Below are 16,819 nucleotides of genomic sequence, written 5' to 3'. Positions count from 1 at the left end.
CACGCGTGAGATTTTGGGCGTTTGAGAGGCCCTGATCTAGATTAAAATATTTCTGTGTTTAGCACAATTTTCATAGCTCCAGCATTATGAGATGTTTCTGATATCTCATGTAGTATTATTCTCAATTTACAGAAAAGACAGGATTCACACTAGTGGATCTACACATAAGGAAAATTTCAATGAAGCCACATCTTCAAAGCTTAAAGATGTCTTTTGATGGTGGTGGTAATTATGGTTTTAAGAGGAAGGTGCCTTTTGAGAAAGACCACATTATAAAACAGATTATACCTTCAAGTATTTTCTCATTTATTTTTGACAGACTGAAGAACATAACACTTATAGATTACGTCAAATTGAAGAGAAATGACTTTAAAAATGACAGCCAGAAAAATGTACATATGTGCAAATCTGTCGAACAACCTAAATGAGTGCACGTTTCAAAATGATGCTTGTTGTTTTAAGGGGCCTAACATCGAAGGTCATCGGCCCCGTTTCAAAATAAATGTCACACTTTGTCTGGTCCTTTGTTAATGAATGGACTCAACGTATTCTTTCTCCATTCTAATATCTGTTGATAACTTTAACTGAAGACTTCCAGACTTTTTGGCAAGTGTTAACAACTCAGGAATTTGTTTTAATACATTGCTACATGCACCATTATCAATCATTATCTAATGTAAATAACTATTTGAGGAATAAAATGGTCTGCTACATGATCAAGGTATCATACGAAAACACTTCATTTAAGATTTCGCTGGGTTTAACAAATCTCTACGATATTACCATTGCTACATGTTCAGTAGCCAGACTCAGGATGTAATTCTTCACCAATTTGTTTTTTCATTTCAATTTTCCAACTCTTTCACTGATGTATTTACAGTAGAACCCTGTTTTTAAGTTCCCACAATTATGCTTTCTTGAATTTATGTCATTTTTTGTTGGTTCCATCATTAGGCCTATTGTTACAATATATTGCTTATAGACATGATATAGGCTTTCTGGGCTTATGTCGTGTGAAAAAAATAAGGTAAAATTCTTTATGTCTCGCAGAGAACTTTGCTAGCAAGGCTCGACCGAGAGAGTGCATTACACTCATGAGGAACTGGACTCGGTCTCCTGCGAGTTGTTTAACTTACACTTGCTCTTACGCAACACTCTCTTGCAAGAATTGTGGTTGTCTTTCAATCGCATTACTGCTACACAGGCTGAACGCAAATTCAACCAGGTGTCATTCAGACAGAAATCTAAGCTTCTCCAATTGGCTCAGAAACAGGCAGTCTCTCGGACGAACCCAGATGCTACTAAAACCGCCGTCAACCTTTCCAAGAAATCCTTGGACGAGAACCAAACGGGAATTCTAGCTATGGGTCTTAATTTTGCTGTTGCGCCCTCTGAAATTTCCACTGAGGAGTTAATTACTTCAGTTGAGGCAGCCTTCCACAAACTACCTACGGATGAGGCTGAGGAGTTAAGACAGAAATGGGTGAGACTCATAAGGTCTGCTGTTGTATCCACACCCAATTTGACAAGAGGCAAGAGGAGAGCTCTGAACGATATTAGAGATGATTCTGAACTGACCATTTTCTCAGGTAATAAGAGTAATGCGACGGTGGTTATGGACACTGGCGGGTATACGAATAAGATCTCGGCTATATTGTCAGAGCCTGTTTACAGACTGAGCTCACGTGACCCTACCACTCGTGTGTCCAACGCCACTGTGAAGCTCTTAAGGCAATTCTAGATTACAAAAGAGGAGGCTAAACATCTGTTCCTGGAGGACGCAGTGCCACCTAGATTATATGGACTTCCAAAGATCCATAAAGACGACGTTCCCCTCAGACTTATTGTTAGTGTGATAGGTTCTCCTACGTATGCTCTGGCCAAATACCTAAGCAAATTGCTTCAGCCACACAGGATGCACTGAATCATATGTTAGGGACTCTCTGTATTTCGTCAACAAATTGCCACCTTTCTAAAAGATTTATAACTTGTAACAAATTGTCAACTATAACCATTCAACTTAATGTACTTTTGTTGAGTTTCGATGTGGATTCCTTGTTCACTACAGTGCCGATTGAACATCTGTTCCCTGAGGACATTACTGAGCTATTTTACCACTGCATGACTTCCAGCTATTTCTTGTGGGGTGGGAATTTTTACCAACAGACAGACTATGGGAAGTCCACTTTTGGCGGTAGTGGCTAATTTCTTTTTGGAGCATTTTGAGGAGGAGGCTATTGCTTCAGCACCTGTCAAACCTATGATTTGGTGGAGGTATGTTGATACATTTGTGGTCTGGACAGAAGGCCCTGAGAAATTTCATCTATTTCTAACCACCTAAATCAACAACATTCTTCAATTAAATTCACTGTGAAGATGGAGCCGGACAGATGCCTTCCTTTCTTGGATGTTCTAATAAGGAAGAAACTGGTCGGCTCCTTCGGACATACCGTCTATCGTGAGCCTACCCACATAAATCGCTATCTTCATGCAGATTCTCACCACCATCCAACACAAAAACAAGGCATTCTCACGACACTCACCAAGAGGGCAATACAAATTGTGAGCCATCATATATCCAGGAGGACATGGACTCGCTCAAAGTCACGTTCAAGGGCAATGGTTACAGCGATGTACAGATTCATAGAGCCCTGCATCCCAGAGAGACGACCAAGCAAAGCTCACAGAAAGAAGAAGTGAAGGGAACTGCCTACCTGCCTTACAGTCACAACAACACAGATCGAACTGCCGACGTCCTCAGCAAAAACAATATAAAAACAGTGTTTGGCACTGTTATTAAAATTGCTCACAGTCTAGGTAAAACCAAGGACAAATTGTCCCCACTTTTATATCCTGGGGTATACAAAATTCCCTGTACTTGCGGCAAGGTATACATTGGCCAAACATGCCAGTCCACTGGTACTCGTATCAAGGAACACGAACGAAATATTCATCTCACGTCTCAACCAGCCAGACAAATCTGCAATAGCTGAGCACGCCCTATCGTCGGGCCATGATGTTGTGTTCCAAGATACTCAAGCTCTTACCCACACCAGACACTACAGGTTCAGAATTTTATGGGAAGCTGTGGAAATACATAAAAATCCTAACAATTTCAACAGGGACACTGGCTATCGATGAAGTAACACGTGGTTGCCAGCCATTAAGGATTTATGTAGCTAGTTCCCTTACCTGTCCCTTCCCTATTGTTATTTTGTTTCGGTGTTTTCCATATTCGTACGTTTCTCATCATCAGATGTTTCATTTCAGGCTTGTATCAGTGTCATACATTCATAATGTGTGTACAACTGTTATGTGACCCCCTCTCAGACTGATTCTGATTGGGTGTCTGCTTCGAATGCTAGCGCTGTACCATGTACGGTGAGCCATCTGGTGACGAATGAATGTATCACTTACACTTCTATTACTAACATCTACATTCAAACTTTCATTCTTGGAGAAGTCTTTCTCGCGAACAGTCGAGATTTTCTTCTGAAGACGCGGAGCAAAGCTCTCTGTGAAACGTAAAGAATTTCACCTAATTTTCTTGACGTGGCATAAGCCCAAAAAGCCTATATCATGTCTATAAGTATGGGCCGTGAAAGCATCAATGGTAACAATATATTGCTTTTCTGCCCTCAGCAACTGTGGGGTCGCAGGTGCAAACTGTTTTGCACATGTGGATTTGGCCCTGTTTTACATCCGGATGCCCTTCCTGATGCCAACCCTATGTGGAGGGATGTAATCACTACTGCGTGTTTCTGTGGTGGTTGGTAGTGTAGTGTGTTGTGTGAATATGAAGAGGAAAGGATTGGGATAAACACAAACACCCAGTTCCAGGGCCCAAAGAATTAATCAGAGGTGACCCGGCCGGGAATCGAGCCCAGGACCCTCTGAACCAAAAGCCTCAACGCTGACCATTCAGCCAATGCGTTGGACATGGATATTACTTCTTGTAATTTGCATATTTCTTGGATGGCAACACTTACTTTCATACCTATTTCCTCTCATTCAAATTAATTTTGGCAGAAATTGTTACCCTTCATTTCTTTTCCCCAATGGCATTGCTTTCAGTAGCTGATCAGTTTCCATCATTATGGTGGCTTGCAGTAGGAATTCAGTTAGGTGAGCATAAGGCGGGCCTATATCATAGAATTTCTGCTAATTTCCCCCAACAGTTCATACTGAGCATGTAAAAGTTGGCATGATACACATGGATACACGAGACAAAAATGCTTGTTTACTATTCAAGTGTTATAAACATAAAAAAACTGCTACAAGACTTTCTTCTGGACTTCCTCATGGTACTGAAAGTGTCACGTAATATAAAATTTGCAATTCTTTATGAGTATTTTGTCCACAAATGACTGTGCATTCCATGTCAGTATGAAAGCGATTGTTATCTTTCTGTTTATCAACAATTTCTTGCGTCATGAAGACACGTAAAAGTCAACTGAATAACGTGTTCTTAGTGTGAACAAATGATAAGACTATAAACTCGTGTTGATATTGAAGAATTTGTTGCCAATATAGAGTACAATGTGAGAGAACACGTGTATGTGTGCGTGCTTGCCCCTTTTCCTAGTTTTTTGAATAAATACATGTATATAGATCTAAAACACAAGCTATTCTTCATTTCATGACTAGAGAATCTGTCAGACAACAAGCCATAAATTTGACTGGGTGCACGACACCACTTAGCAAAAGTGACTGGAAAAAAAAAAAAAAAAAAAACTGCAAATCGACCCTTCAAAAATGAATGTTATCTGCCTGCCTGAGAGAGAGCACGTGCAAATAGTGAACTAAGCAACAGTCTGAGATCTTTTCCCTAACAGCACCTGTCACTCTAAAGTAATGGTACTTGGGCACAGTTCTTGTGTAATGAAACAATGATTATGTACACTGTGCTCTGTTCTTTCCCGATCCTAATCATTACTGTTACAGACATGAGTCTGTGGTTGGGAGGGGCTGTATGAGAGACTGATGTTATGAAAGGCCATCAATCTTCACAAATATAGGCAATTTCTGCTTTTGATGATGATGATGATGATGTTTGTTGTTTAAAGGGGCGTAACATCTAGGTCATCAGCCCCTAATGGTACGAAATAAGACTAAATGAAATGACAAATTAAAAGCCCAAAAACATCCACTGACCACAATTCAAAATGTGAGGACAAAGAACGGATGGATGGATATGAATTTAAAATGATCAGTGGAACCGACCCACAGTGCCTCACATGCACAGAAGCACAGAAGAACAATAGTATTAATGACCAAGGGACTGCTTCTATAGCACAATACTGAACTGATGGTACTGGTAGTCGAAAGGGGTCCGAAATCCAAGTCAGCAGCCCATCACAATGGTACTTATCGCTAGGAAAGTAGAACCATGGTATTTATCATGTTGTGGTACTAATCAAGAGTAGCATAGACTTGCGGTATTCCACACATTATGGTACTACTTACAGGTAATGAAATTCACACATGTATTACAGACCAATGCTGTTTCACACACTGCAGTGCCATTTACAGACAACACAAACCTATGGTGTTCATCACATAAGGGTACTAACCACAGGGACTCGTACTATCCCGTGGTGTTCCTCATATAGTGCTACTAATCACAGGTGCTGTAAAAGCCGTCACGCTCTTGTTTGCTACTAATCACAAACCTATTTGGTACCCAACATAGTGGTACTACGCGCAAGTAGAAGCGACCCATGGTGTTCCCTGCATGGTGGTACTAATCACAAGTAGTTTCATGGTTCTAATTTGATCATCCCTTGTTCGCCCCTTTTAATCGCCTCTCACGACAGGCAGAGGATACCGTGGGTGAATTCTTTGTCTGCGTCCCCCACCCACAGGGGGTAATTTCTGCTTTTATATGATTGCTACTACCATTCTGAACAAACAAAAATGCATTACTTAATCCATTAAAATAAAATAAAAATAAAATAAAATATGAATTTTGAAGCAATAAAACACCAACCATTATGAAAAATTTACCAGCATATAAATGATTCTCCATTTACTTTGTATCGCACCGACACAGATAGATCTTATAGCGATGATGGGATAGGGGAGGGAAGGAAGCAGCAGTGGCCTTAGTTAAGGTACAGCCTCAGCATTTCCCTGGTATGAAAGCAGGAAACCACGGAAAAACCACTTCAGGACTGCCGAAAGTGGGGTTCGAACACCAGGTGATATTGAGAACAATGATAGAAAATGCATTTAAAATGAAAATCCACAGCCTCTTTCCAGTCATCCAAGCAGGTCAGGAATGGAATGAACCCCCCCCCCATCTAGCGGCGAGGGTAGGAATTTTGCCGGCTGCCGAAGCCTGTCGCACTCTTCTGGTGCAATGATTAATGAATGGCAGATGAAATGAAATGATACTGAAGAGTGTTGATGCAAATGAAATATGGCAGGGAAAACCGGAGTACCAGGAGAAAAACCTGTCCCACCTCCGCTTTGTCCAGCACAGATCTCACATGGAGCGACTGGGATTTGAACTACGGAACCCAGCGATGAGAGGCCAGCGCGCTGCTGCCTGAGCCACGGAGGCTCTAATAAAGTGATTAATATGGATCTCAATTGTTTCTAGATTTTTATCTCTGAACATTAATGTACTGATATTGTTACATAGGGCACTCTCCTAATGGGGTAAATCATCACGTAACAGAAATGCTGATGTCCTTCCTACCTGACATACAATGTAATATGGTATGTCTTTACCACACAGCACTGACAATGAGCATGCTCATCATAGGGACATATAATAATTTAAATTCATAAAACCTAGAATGTAAGTAATACAGAGGAACAAACAAGTGACAAAATCATATATAGAAAAGCAGGAACCCAAACAGAACACATAACAGGATAAACACTATGGCAAGAAAGGATAAAAGAACAAACATGAATACATAAAAGAATGACAACAATCTCCACATCTTCATACACCAGCATATTCAAATGCATAGGCTCTCCTCATCAATTCCAATTCTTTCCAGCCCCTGACAAACTCATTTCTGCTCCCACTTTCATCAGGAGGGTGGGCTCTTAAGCACTCACTGAGGGGTCATCTTGAAAGATCTTCAGTCTTGAAGCGGGAAGTGTGAGATGATAAGAAATCCAGATCAATGTAGGTTAAAGAGAAGAGACAAGATAAACCCTAGAATGAACCACTGACGAACATCTACAGATTGATAAGTGGCAATTAGAACAATGACAAAGAAGATCAAAACAGAAAATTACTCACCTGGATGTTGGGGGGTTTCTTTGAATCCCACTCTGTCATAATGCCTCCTCGGACATGAACAACGTCTCCGCATCGCGTCCATAATGACAACATGACCAGAAACACCCCCACACACATCAGCAATAGTGCCACTTTCAGGTTTACTCGGATCATGACGATGAGCGACTGGGACAAGATAAATCATTGTTATTTGCATCATTGTACTTTCAGTGAATAAAGAGGGAGAATGAGGACAGAAACATGGGTTTCAAGGATGTGGACAGTGACCATTCTTGTTTCCAAGGACTTAATTCATTTTGGGGTTGCTGGCTCCTAACAAAAAGCATAAGGCTAATAAATGCAGAGCAAAAGAAACGCCTTTAAAGAAAGTGACCCAGAGCCAGTAACATAAAGAAAGGATGAGAATGGCAGAAAGCTACAATGGGTATGGTCAGCACTTGACTGGAGTAAATGTTGTGACAGTGAAAGGCACTTGCAGATAAATATTAAAACATTATCTGTGAAACATTTTATATGTGTGTGCTTAATCCATTACTCTGAATAAGTTACAACAATCTAAAACAAGTGTTTAATTTTGTAAATTTTTTCAGATTTATTTATGAATACAGAAAACTGGGCATTTAATGTGAAACTATAACAAATATAAGTATACAGTGTCTTCAATTACCAGTATCTATTATTTTCAGCTGTTATTGCCTATTTGAAGCAGTAATTAATTATCTGACCCAGTGAATAGCATAGCTTCTGGTTTTCCATGGTCGCAAGCACTTGTGCTGCCTCCCACCCTACTCCTGGACAAGATGCAACTGGTTTCATGTTGCTTTTGCTCACAATAGTGGACGACACTTTAGTCAGATTATAAGCTTAATATGTTCTGAAACACTGTCTAAAACATCTTAAAGTATAGCAATACAATATAAGTTACTTGATAGGACCTTTACTTAATATTACTGTTTTAACCAGCCATTTTGTTATCCGACAGAGGGACTGGTGATATAGATGTTGATTCCTACAGGCAACCTGAAATATTTGTCCCAAATGAGTAAATTTATTTACCAATATAAATGGTCCATTATTGGACATTATAAATTTTCCAGGGAACTCATTCCTGGTTGCCAGCATTTTGCCCCAGTGAAGAGCCCAACTTAGCACACTGGGGTGAAACGCTGGCAACCAATCTTAATTAATTAATTACTTTAATTAATACTTTATTAACGGTAATACCATTTTACATAACAGTAGAGAAGAATAAACAAAACAAAACACACTAAAAAGAAAGTTCAATGGAGTATAAATAGAAAAATATGTACAGATATATACACAGGTTATATTACAAGTAATCACAGGAAAGTAATAGTCAAATTTGGAGATTATGTAAGTGATTTCTCAATTTTGACAATGAGCAGTTAAATATATCAATATCCAATTTGTTTAGAGATCTTGACATTCGTTCAATTGGCCCATTGAATGCATAGTTAGTTCTATGCCAATCTGTAGACAATGTATTCTTGAACCTTGTGCGTCTGTCTGGTACATGTACGTTAATTTTTGCAAGGAGTTGTGGACAATTCACCAAGGAATGAAGCAATTAAAATTGAAGAGTGTATCCAATAATTCACGGCGTTGTGACAGGCTAGGCATATTTAAGGACTGTTGTAAGGATGTGTAATCAACATTATCATATGAGAATTCTGCTCTAAATGAATATAAATGAAGAAATTTATGTTGTACTGAATCTAATCTATGGATAGAGGTTTGATGAGAAGGGTTCCAAACAGGTGTACAGTATTCTAGTATAGGGCATACCATAGACACATACAGCAATCGATAGGTAGCTAAGTTTGAAAATTCTCTAGAATATCTAGTAATGCAACCCAATCTTTGAAATGCTTTCTTATAAATATTTTCAATATGTTCATTAAACGATAGGTTATAACTGAATAAAACACCAAGGTCATTAACTTGTGAAACAGGAGTTAGAATGTTGTTATTACTAAATTTTTACCGAAATGATATTTTCTTCTTGTTTTTAAAAAACAATGTTATTTTACATTTCTCATGATTAAGTTTCAACCTATTTTGAATGCAATACTTTTCCAGATGATGTAAATCAAGAAGTTTTAAACAATCAAGTGGACAATTAATTTGCATAAATTTTTTTGCATCGTCAGCAAACAAAAGCAATTCAGAATTCTTAAGTATATTTTTAATATCATTTATGTAGAGAGTAAAAAGTAAGGGTGCAAGGTGAGACCCTTGAGGAACTCCACTGGTAACAATAATAGGTGCAGAAAAATGATTCCTTATTTTAACAATCTGCAGGCGATTTTTAAGATACGATTCAAACCAGGAGAGGAGAGGCTCATTAATTCCATAGCCTGTTAGTTTTTGCAGCAAGATATCGTGGTCGACAGTGTCACAAGCTTTTGAGAAGTCTGTATAAATGCAGTCCACTTGGGAGTGGTTCTCTATTGCATCCAAGAGGAACTGATAGAATAAAAGAAGATTGCTACAAGTTGACCGTCCTGAAAAGAATCCATGTTGCTCATCAATGATGATGTTTCTAAAGAGAGGTGTGATTCTGTCAAGAATTATCGAGTCAAAAATTTTGGAAATATGAGAAGAAATTATAACTGGTCTATATTGTTTTATGTCAGTCAGGAATGAGTTCGCTGGAAAATTTATAATGTCCAATAACGGACTACTTTTAGAGGGACTGGTCCCGAGCAGGCCAGTTAAAACATGGATTTCTATCATTCCCACAGTCCTGAGTTAATTATATTATTAATGCTGAAATGGAGTATGTATGCTGATCAAAAGTATTCAGACATGAGCATGAAACTGTAACTGAGGTGTCATTGTGGCATATTTCCCACTGGAGAGCATTTCTATGGGTGGGCCCGTTGCCTCAATGATCGCTATAACTCTACTTGAGAGACTCCGAACTATTGTCTCAATGTCTCTGGAGGAATGGCAGCCCATTCTTCCACAAGCACTGTAGCAAAAGTAGTCTGTGATAAGGGTCATTAGCATCTGAAGCAAAGCTGGTGCTCTAATTCATCCTGAAGATGTTATTTGAAATTCAGGTCAGGGATCTAGGATTAACAGTACTTTCCTGATCCTTACTATCCCTGAGCCATTCCTGTACAGATCTTATGTGGATGGGAGCATTGTTATGCTGATACAGACAATATTTTGTTAAGAAGGAAGCCTTACTTTTCCGTGTCGACTTGGTTGAATATAACTTAAAAGCTTTTAAGTCTGTCGAACACACAATTTCAATTATTATTTATTTAACATATGGCTAACACTTCACATTATGTATAAATGCAGTAGTAATACATAATATTTACTGCATGAAGTATTTACAGGTTCATATTATTTACATAGTCAACACACAAGGATGAGAGCAGTAAAAAGTCTCTTGGGTTTCCCTGGTAGGCAGTGAGAGGACACTGCTCCACAATGTGGCGAACTGTTCGCTTTACAGTACCGCAACTGCACGCCGCCTAATTAAGTATTCCCCATTTATGGAGGGAGTCGGCACATCTGCCATGGCCAGGTCTTCCGTGGAAGATCAAAACCCTCTGGTTTGTTTTTTGCCATGGTAGATTGTGATATTCTGATGGAGCACTGGATATCCATATTTGCTTCCAGGCCTGAAACAGATTAAAGTTAGCGTCTGCTAGGTTTCCGGCTGTTCTAACAGGAAGGTGTCTAGATTTTAGCCTGTTAATAAGAGCATCATTCATGTCACCATGGATTGGCAACTGACTGTTGTTAGTTATTTTCTTATAATCTCGTAGGAGAGCATTTTCTCGACGGAGGTGAGGTGGTGGAATATGGGATGGAACAGGTAGCCAGAAAGTGGGAGTAGATCTAATTGTCCCTGATATTATATACATAGTATGATTCAGCTGAGTGTCATTAATTTGGTGTGACTGCTGTTCAGCCATATCAATGAGCAGTATTCTGCAGCAGAGTACACAAGAACAAGAGCTGAAGACCGTAGTGTAGATGCTAACGATCACCAGGTGGTTCCACACAGCTTCTGTAAGTTGTTGTTCCTTGATCGTAACTTAGCAGCCGTATTCTTAAGATGTTTCTTAAAAGACAGAGTTCTGTTAAGGGTAATCCCTAGATATTGTGGATATCTGTTGTGGGCAAGACAAGTGTTCTCGAACTGAACCTTCAGTTCACAATTGGCCATTTTGTTGCTAAGGTGAAAACATGTAACACGTAATAATAATAAAATTACCAGTATAATAGGCAGACCATAAAATACTCATTAAGAACCCTAGCATAGCTTTTAAAGAATTACATACGAGAAATAATAATAATACATATATCCCAGAAATTAATCTGGGAGGTGTCATTGTGACTCTGGCAAATGGGAGTTAAATGTGTCGTTGCCAACATCTGCAACATTAATACATTGGGTTCAGCAAGAGAATCCAACTGGCCTTTTTCACTCCAACTCCAGCACATAACCTACAAGAGGTGCCCCTGTTAAGTCGAGACACCTAGTGGAAGGATGGGTTACCAATCCCAGCGGGAAACTGGGTCGACGAGCTGATCAGTGCTGGAGGCTCCAAGGCTCATAACCTTGGTAGTGAAGAGAAGCCGAAAATATCTTGAGGCAACCTCTAGGGCTAACAACTTTAGTTGTAAGATGGATGTGTATGCATCCAAAACAAATTCAAGTCAATTAAGCATGATGGCAAAACATTTCAAAAAAGCTACCCCAGGGGGCAAGTCTTCAGATAAATCCAGCGTCGTGAAACCCGCGACGCACAAGTCGCGTTCGGATTCTGGGGGAGACGAGTCGGAGCATCTCCGTGTATCCCAACCAGTCAAACTCAGAACCAAATCTAAAACCTTTCTAGCAACATTCAACATAAACTGCCTTACACAAATTGGCGAAATGAAAACTCTTACCAAAGCCATACATGAAAATCAGATATCCATAATTGCCCTACAAGAAACACGTTACACAGACAAAGTGACTTTTGAATATGAAGGTTACCGTTTCTTCAAGAGCAGACCTCAAAATAGTCCTCAATGGATCTGTGATGCTTGGAACTGCGTTTGCTGTGAGAACCAGAATCCTTAAATCAGTTGCAAATTTCGAACCAGTAAATGACAGATTATCCATATCAAATGCGCCAACAAGATATACAGCCTAGTTAACACACATGCCCCCACAAATGATAAGAACAGATATGATACGGACGAAGTGGATAACTTCTGGGACCTACTGGATGAAAAGCTCGCCAAAATTCCCAAACACCATGTGAAACTTCTTATGGGAGATTTTAATGCCCAACTTGGCCGAGAACAAAAGTACAAGAAAATCACTGGAAACTATCCTGCCCACAACAGAACCAATCAGAACAGCAGGGGATTGGTCTCCATTTGCAAAAACCATAACTTGCAGATCATGTTAACTCACTTTCGCCATCTACCAAGAAAGCAGACAACATGGTGATCTCCTATCCCAACCATCGGAGAGTTCCAAATACATCATGTCGCAATCTCTGTGAAAAACAGTCCTGAGATTATAAATGTAAAGGTTAAAAAAGGCGTAAATATGGCCTCAGACCACTACATGTCTATAATTAAATTTAAACCGGTCCCTGCAAACTCCAGCAAGACCCCCAAAAATATCATTCGCTTCGACCATGATAAACTCCAACAAAAAGTTACAGAGTTCCAGAAAAAGGCTGACAGATCGACTGCGACTTTAACAACACCAAAAACCACCTGGTTGAGGCTGCAAAAGAAGTTGCTGAAATCCAAAGAAACAAGAAACATGCATGTTGGAATGATACCTGTGTTTCAGTTCTCAACAAAAGGCTCGATGCATGGAAACAATATTATTCAACAAAATCACAAACTGACTGGGAACCTACAAAGTCCAATGGACCCAGACAACTAAAGTGATCCGAGCTGAGAAACAAAAATATGAAAAGTCACTTACTGAGAAGATCGTCGAAGACTTAAGAAAAATGAAACCAGGGAGTACTATAGAGCTTTCAAAAGGAAACTTACGGGCTATAAACTTCCGTCGCTATGCTTTCAGCAAAAGGACGGTACGTTGCCGACCTCAAGCAAAGAAAACTGTACCATCCTCGCCGACTACTTTAAGAAACTAAATTGCGATCAACCCAAAAATCCCATCAAGACCGAAGAACCCACACTCATCAGATGCCCAGAATAGAGACCACCTGGCAAAGACTAAATCAAGAGTCACATTGCCTGACTCAAAAACAACAACAAAAACAACAAAGCGCCTGGAGAAGACTCTGTCATTGCAGAACTTTGGAAATATACCCCTGAAGAAGCAGTTGAAATCTTGCAGAAACAAATAGAACAAATTTGGAAAGAAGAAATCCTACCCGAAGACTGGAAAACGGCGTTGATCCATCAGTTACACAAAAAAGGCAGCGTTGACAACTACAGAGGAATATCCCTGCTACCGGTACCGTACAAAATTCTCTCACTTGCTATCCTGGAGCGTTTAGAAGTCCAAGTCGAGCATCAAATAGGCGAATACCAAGGGGGCTTCAGGAACGGTTGTTCAACTGCTGAACAGATCCACAACCTCAAAACGATCATCAGGCATTGTAATCTCAGGTCCAAACAGTACGTGTTAGTCTTTGTGGACTTCAAGAAGGCCTACGATTTGGTAAACCACAAGGTTCTGCTAAACATCCTCAACGAATTTGGGGTTGACCTGAAACTGCTGGCATTAATTAGAGCCACCCCAACTGACACAAAATACAAAGTAAAGCTTCTAGGTTGCCTATCAGATTCCTTCGAGGTCAAAACAGGAGTCAGACAAGGCGATGGGCTCTCACCGATGCTTTTCAAGTGCGTATTCGAAAAGATCGTTAGAACCTGGCGAGCAAAATTATTAGAAGCTGATTATAGTCCTCTGAGAATGGGAACAAATTCTAAGGGGATCATGATCGACTGTCCAGCGTTTGCTGATGAAATCACCATTCTGTCAAACGATTTAGAAACTGCTAGGATGCAAATCGACCTTCTAAGAGAAATCGCTTAACAAACTGGCTTGCAGATATCTTTTGAAAAAAAACGAAGTAATGACTAACATCAAAGATGCCCTAGCAAAACTCAAGACAAAATACGGGAAGGTCAACCAAGTAGAAAAATTTAAGTACCTGGGTGAGATCATAATGAAAAATGGACAGGGAAAAGAAGCACTTAAGGAACGAGTACACGAACTTGAAATAGCCTACCAAACATCGCATTGAATCTACAACAAAAAATACCTGTCCCAAAATACTAAAATACATCATTATGAAACTGTTCTGAAGCCTGTAGTTACGTATGCAGCCGAAACCCTATCCCTAAATGCTAATAAAGAACTCCTCGAAGAACTGGAGAGAAAAAAGGGCAAAATCATCAGAAGTATCATGGGATCCAATTACAAGAATGGCACTCATTATAAAAAATCCAACAAAGAAGTGTACAGTAAAATAGAGAAAATGCCTTTTTTTTTTGCCAGTGGCTTTATGTCGCACGAACACAGATAGGTCTTATGGCGACGATGGGATAGGGAAGGCCTAGGAATTGGAAGGAAGCGGCCATGGCCTTAATTAAGGTACAGCCCCAAAATGGGAAACCACGGAAAACCATCTTCAGGGCTGCCGACAGTGGTATTCGAACCCACTATCTCCCAGATGCAAGCTCACAGCCACGTGCCCCTAACTGCACGGACAACTCGCCCGGTAGAGAAAATTACAGAAATAATCCATAAGAGATGTGCATGATATTACGGTCATCTTAAACAAATTGACGGAAACAGGCTGACTAAACAGATCTTTCACTTTTTTTACACCAAACCCAAAGGCACAATGCCCTGGTTGTGACTTTCCCCTCTTGGAGAACAATAATTGTACGAGAAATGCAACTATGCAAGCTAAGGGCGCCAATCTCACTATCATTTCATTACTTGCATTTCATTTCATTGCACTAATCATTAAGCAGGAGAATTAGAAATCAAAAGGCTAATTAAGGCATACTGATTAAAGTGAACTAGGAAAATACTATTTATTATATTGAATATAAATGACGAAGGTTTGACGAGAACTGAATTTAAAATAGGAAATGAATTTAACAAAAAATTGAATGACTCTACTTCGCAAAAACTTGCAATAATTTTTAACTCGCTTGCTCACCATGTAGTCTTGTTCTGCTGGTCCTTGGAAAGCTTCCATCCTTGTAGCTGGAACATCACCGGTCGTCTTTGAGATATCTTCATCTGCAGCTAAGTACCATTCCTGCCTTGCAAATTGCATCAACCACTAATTGGATGATGGCTTTGAAACTATCACTCCCTGTTATGCTCTATCCCATATATTGGAGATGAGCCCTAAATCATAGTTAGAAAAACCTCCTAGGGTTATGTGGAGAGGATACTCAATTAACAATCCTTCCAACTTTACTGAAAATGTGCACTGAAGTTTCATTTCTATCTAGTTTAATGCTACCAATTGTCTTAGACTGGTATAAACTGGTCTAATACAGAGCTGTTCGTACTTCCTGATGAGAGTGGCTATACACCCATCATTCAGAAATTCCTAAGTACCACGTCGTGGTAACGAAGTAATGAATGTAGAAGTGATAAACTATCACACTAGTCCACTATGGTACAACAACCATAAGACAAGTTATCAGACCTAAAGCGAAATACAAGATAGAAGAAGAATGATGCCAAGAGCTCCAACACGCCCTTTTATAATCTTTTCTGGCTCTAATTACAGGTCGCTACACGTGGTCCAATCAGTTGACACGTCTCTCCCCACTCCAGATATTAAAGTTGATGGGTCCCAACCATGATATCAACTGTTCTTCTATTAGCCCTTTCACTCAGTATCCATGGCAACATGACGCTCCTTTGAAAATATAGGCGGTGATCAGTTTGAATTATTCTGGTCGAAATACAGTAGCTGTGGTTACAACGCTTGAACACGTGCTCGCTTTTCCCAGAATTTGATGTCTAAATTTGTCCTTCCTTCTTCCTCGGTGATGTGGCAAGATAGAGGAAAATCTACTGCAAGTTAAATTTAAACGAATGTCGCAAGAATCTAAGTTAATATTAGGATATTCAGCCCTCGTTTACAAGTCGTAGTTACAAAGTAATGAAATGATAGTGAGCAAATGATCAAACATGAATTATAATAAAATTACATACGAAGATAAATATCATGACGTTAAATTCCTGAATTAATTACACATAATAAAATTAACATAATTACACTGTTACGTCTGGAACGTTACATGGTTTATGAACACCAAAGAAGACCTCCAAATGCTGCATATAAAACCCAAAGATGCCTTCAATAGAGATATCTTCCGCAAATAATATACTGATGAATGGGATAAACCGAGACAAGCAACCGAAAAGAAGACTAAGTGTCACTTGGACAGAGGAACGTAAGCTGGCCCACTCACAGAGAATGAGGGAATTCTGGCCCCAACTAATAATAAATATATATATAATACAGAGGGTTGCCCCAATTAATACAAGAT

At 39.6% G+C, this 16,819-nt stretch overlaps 1 protein-coding gene across 4 annotated transcripts in view; it reads right to left on the bottom strand.

The window, feature by feature from the left end:
• Positions 1–16,819, bottom strand: part of Hsepi (D-glucuronyl C5-epimerase) — a 178,571-nt gene that overhangs the window by 110,524 nt on the left and 51,228 nt on the right. For 3 of the 4 annotated variants that reach the window (XM_067142103.2, XM_067142105.2, XM_067142104.2), the window contains exon 3: positions 7,262–7,426. In XM_067142103.2, coding sequence (XP_066998204.1) covers positions 7,262–7,414 — 153 coding nt within the window. In that variant the 5' untranslated portion in view covers positions 7,415–7,426. Of the gene's footprint in view, positions 1–7,261; positions 7,427–7,928; positions 8,038–16,819 lie in introns of those variants that run through there. The other variant, XM_067142106.2, reaches the window with a different exon arrangement.

The sequence above is a fragment of the Anabrus simplex genome, chromosome 2 (assembly GCF_040414725.1).
Source record: "Anabrus simplex isolate iqAnaSimp1 chromosome 2, ASM4041472v1, whole genome shotgun sequence".
Lineage (NCBI taxonomy): Eukaryota > Metazoa > Arthropoda > Insecta > Orthoptera > Tettigoniidae > Anabrus > Anabrus simplex.
The sequence above is the reverse complement of the archived record's forward strand: the minus strand, read 5'-3'. Positions and strand labels throughout refer to the sequence as shown.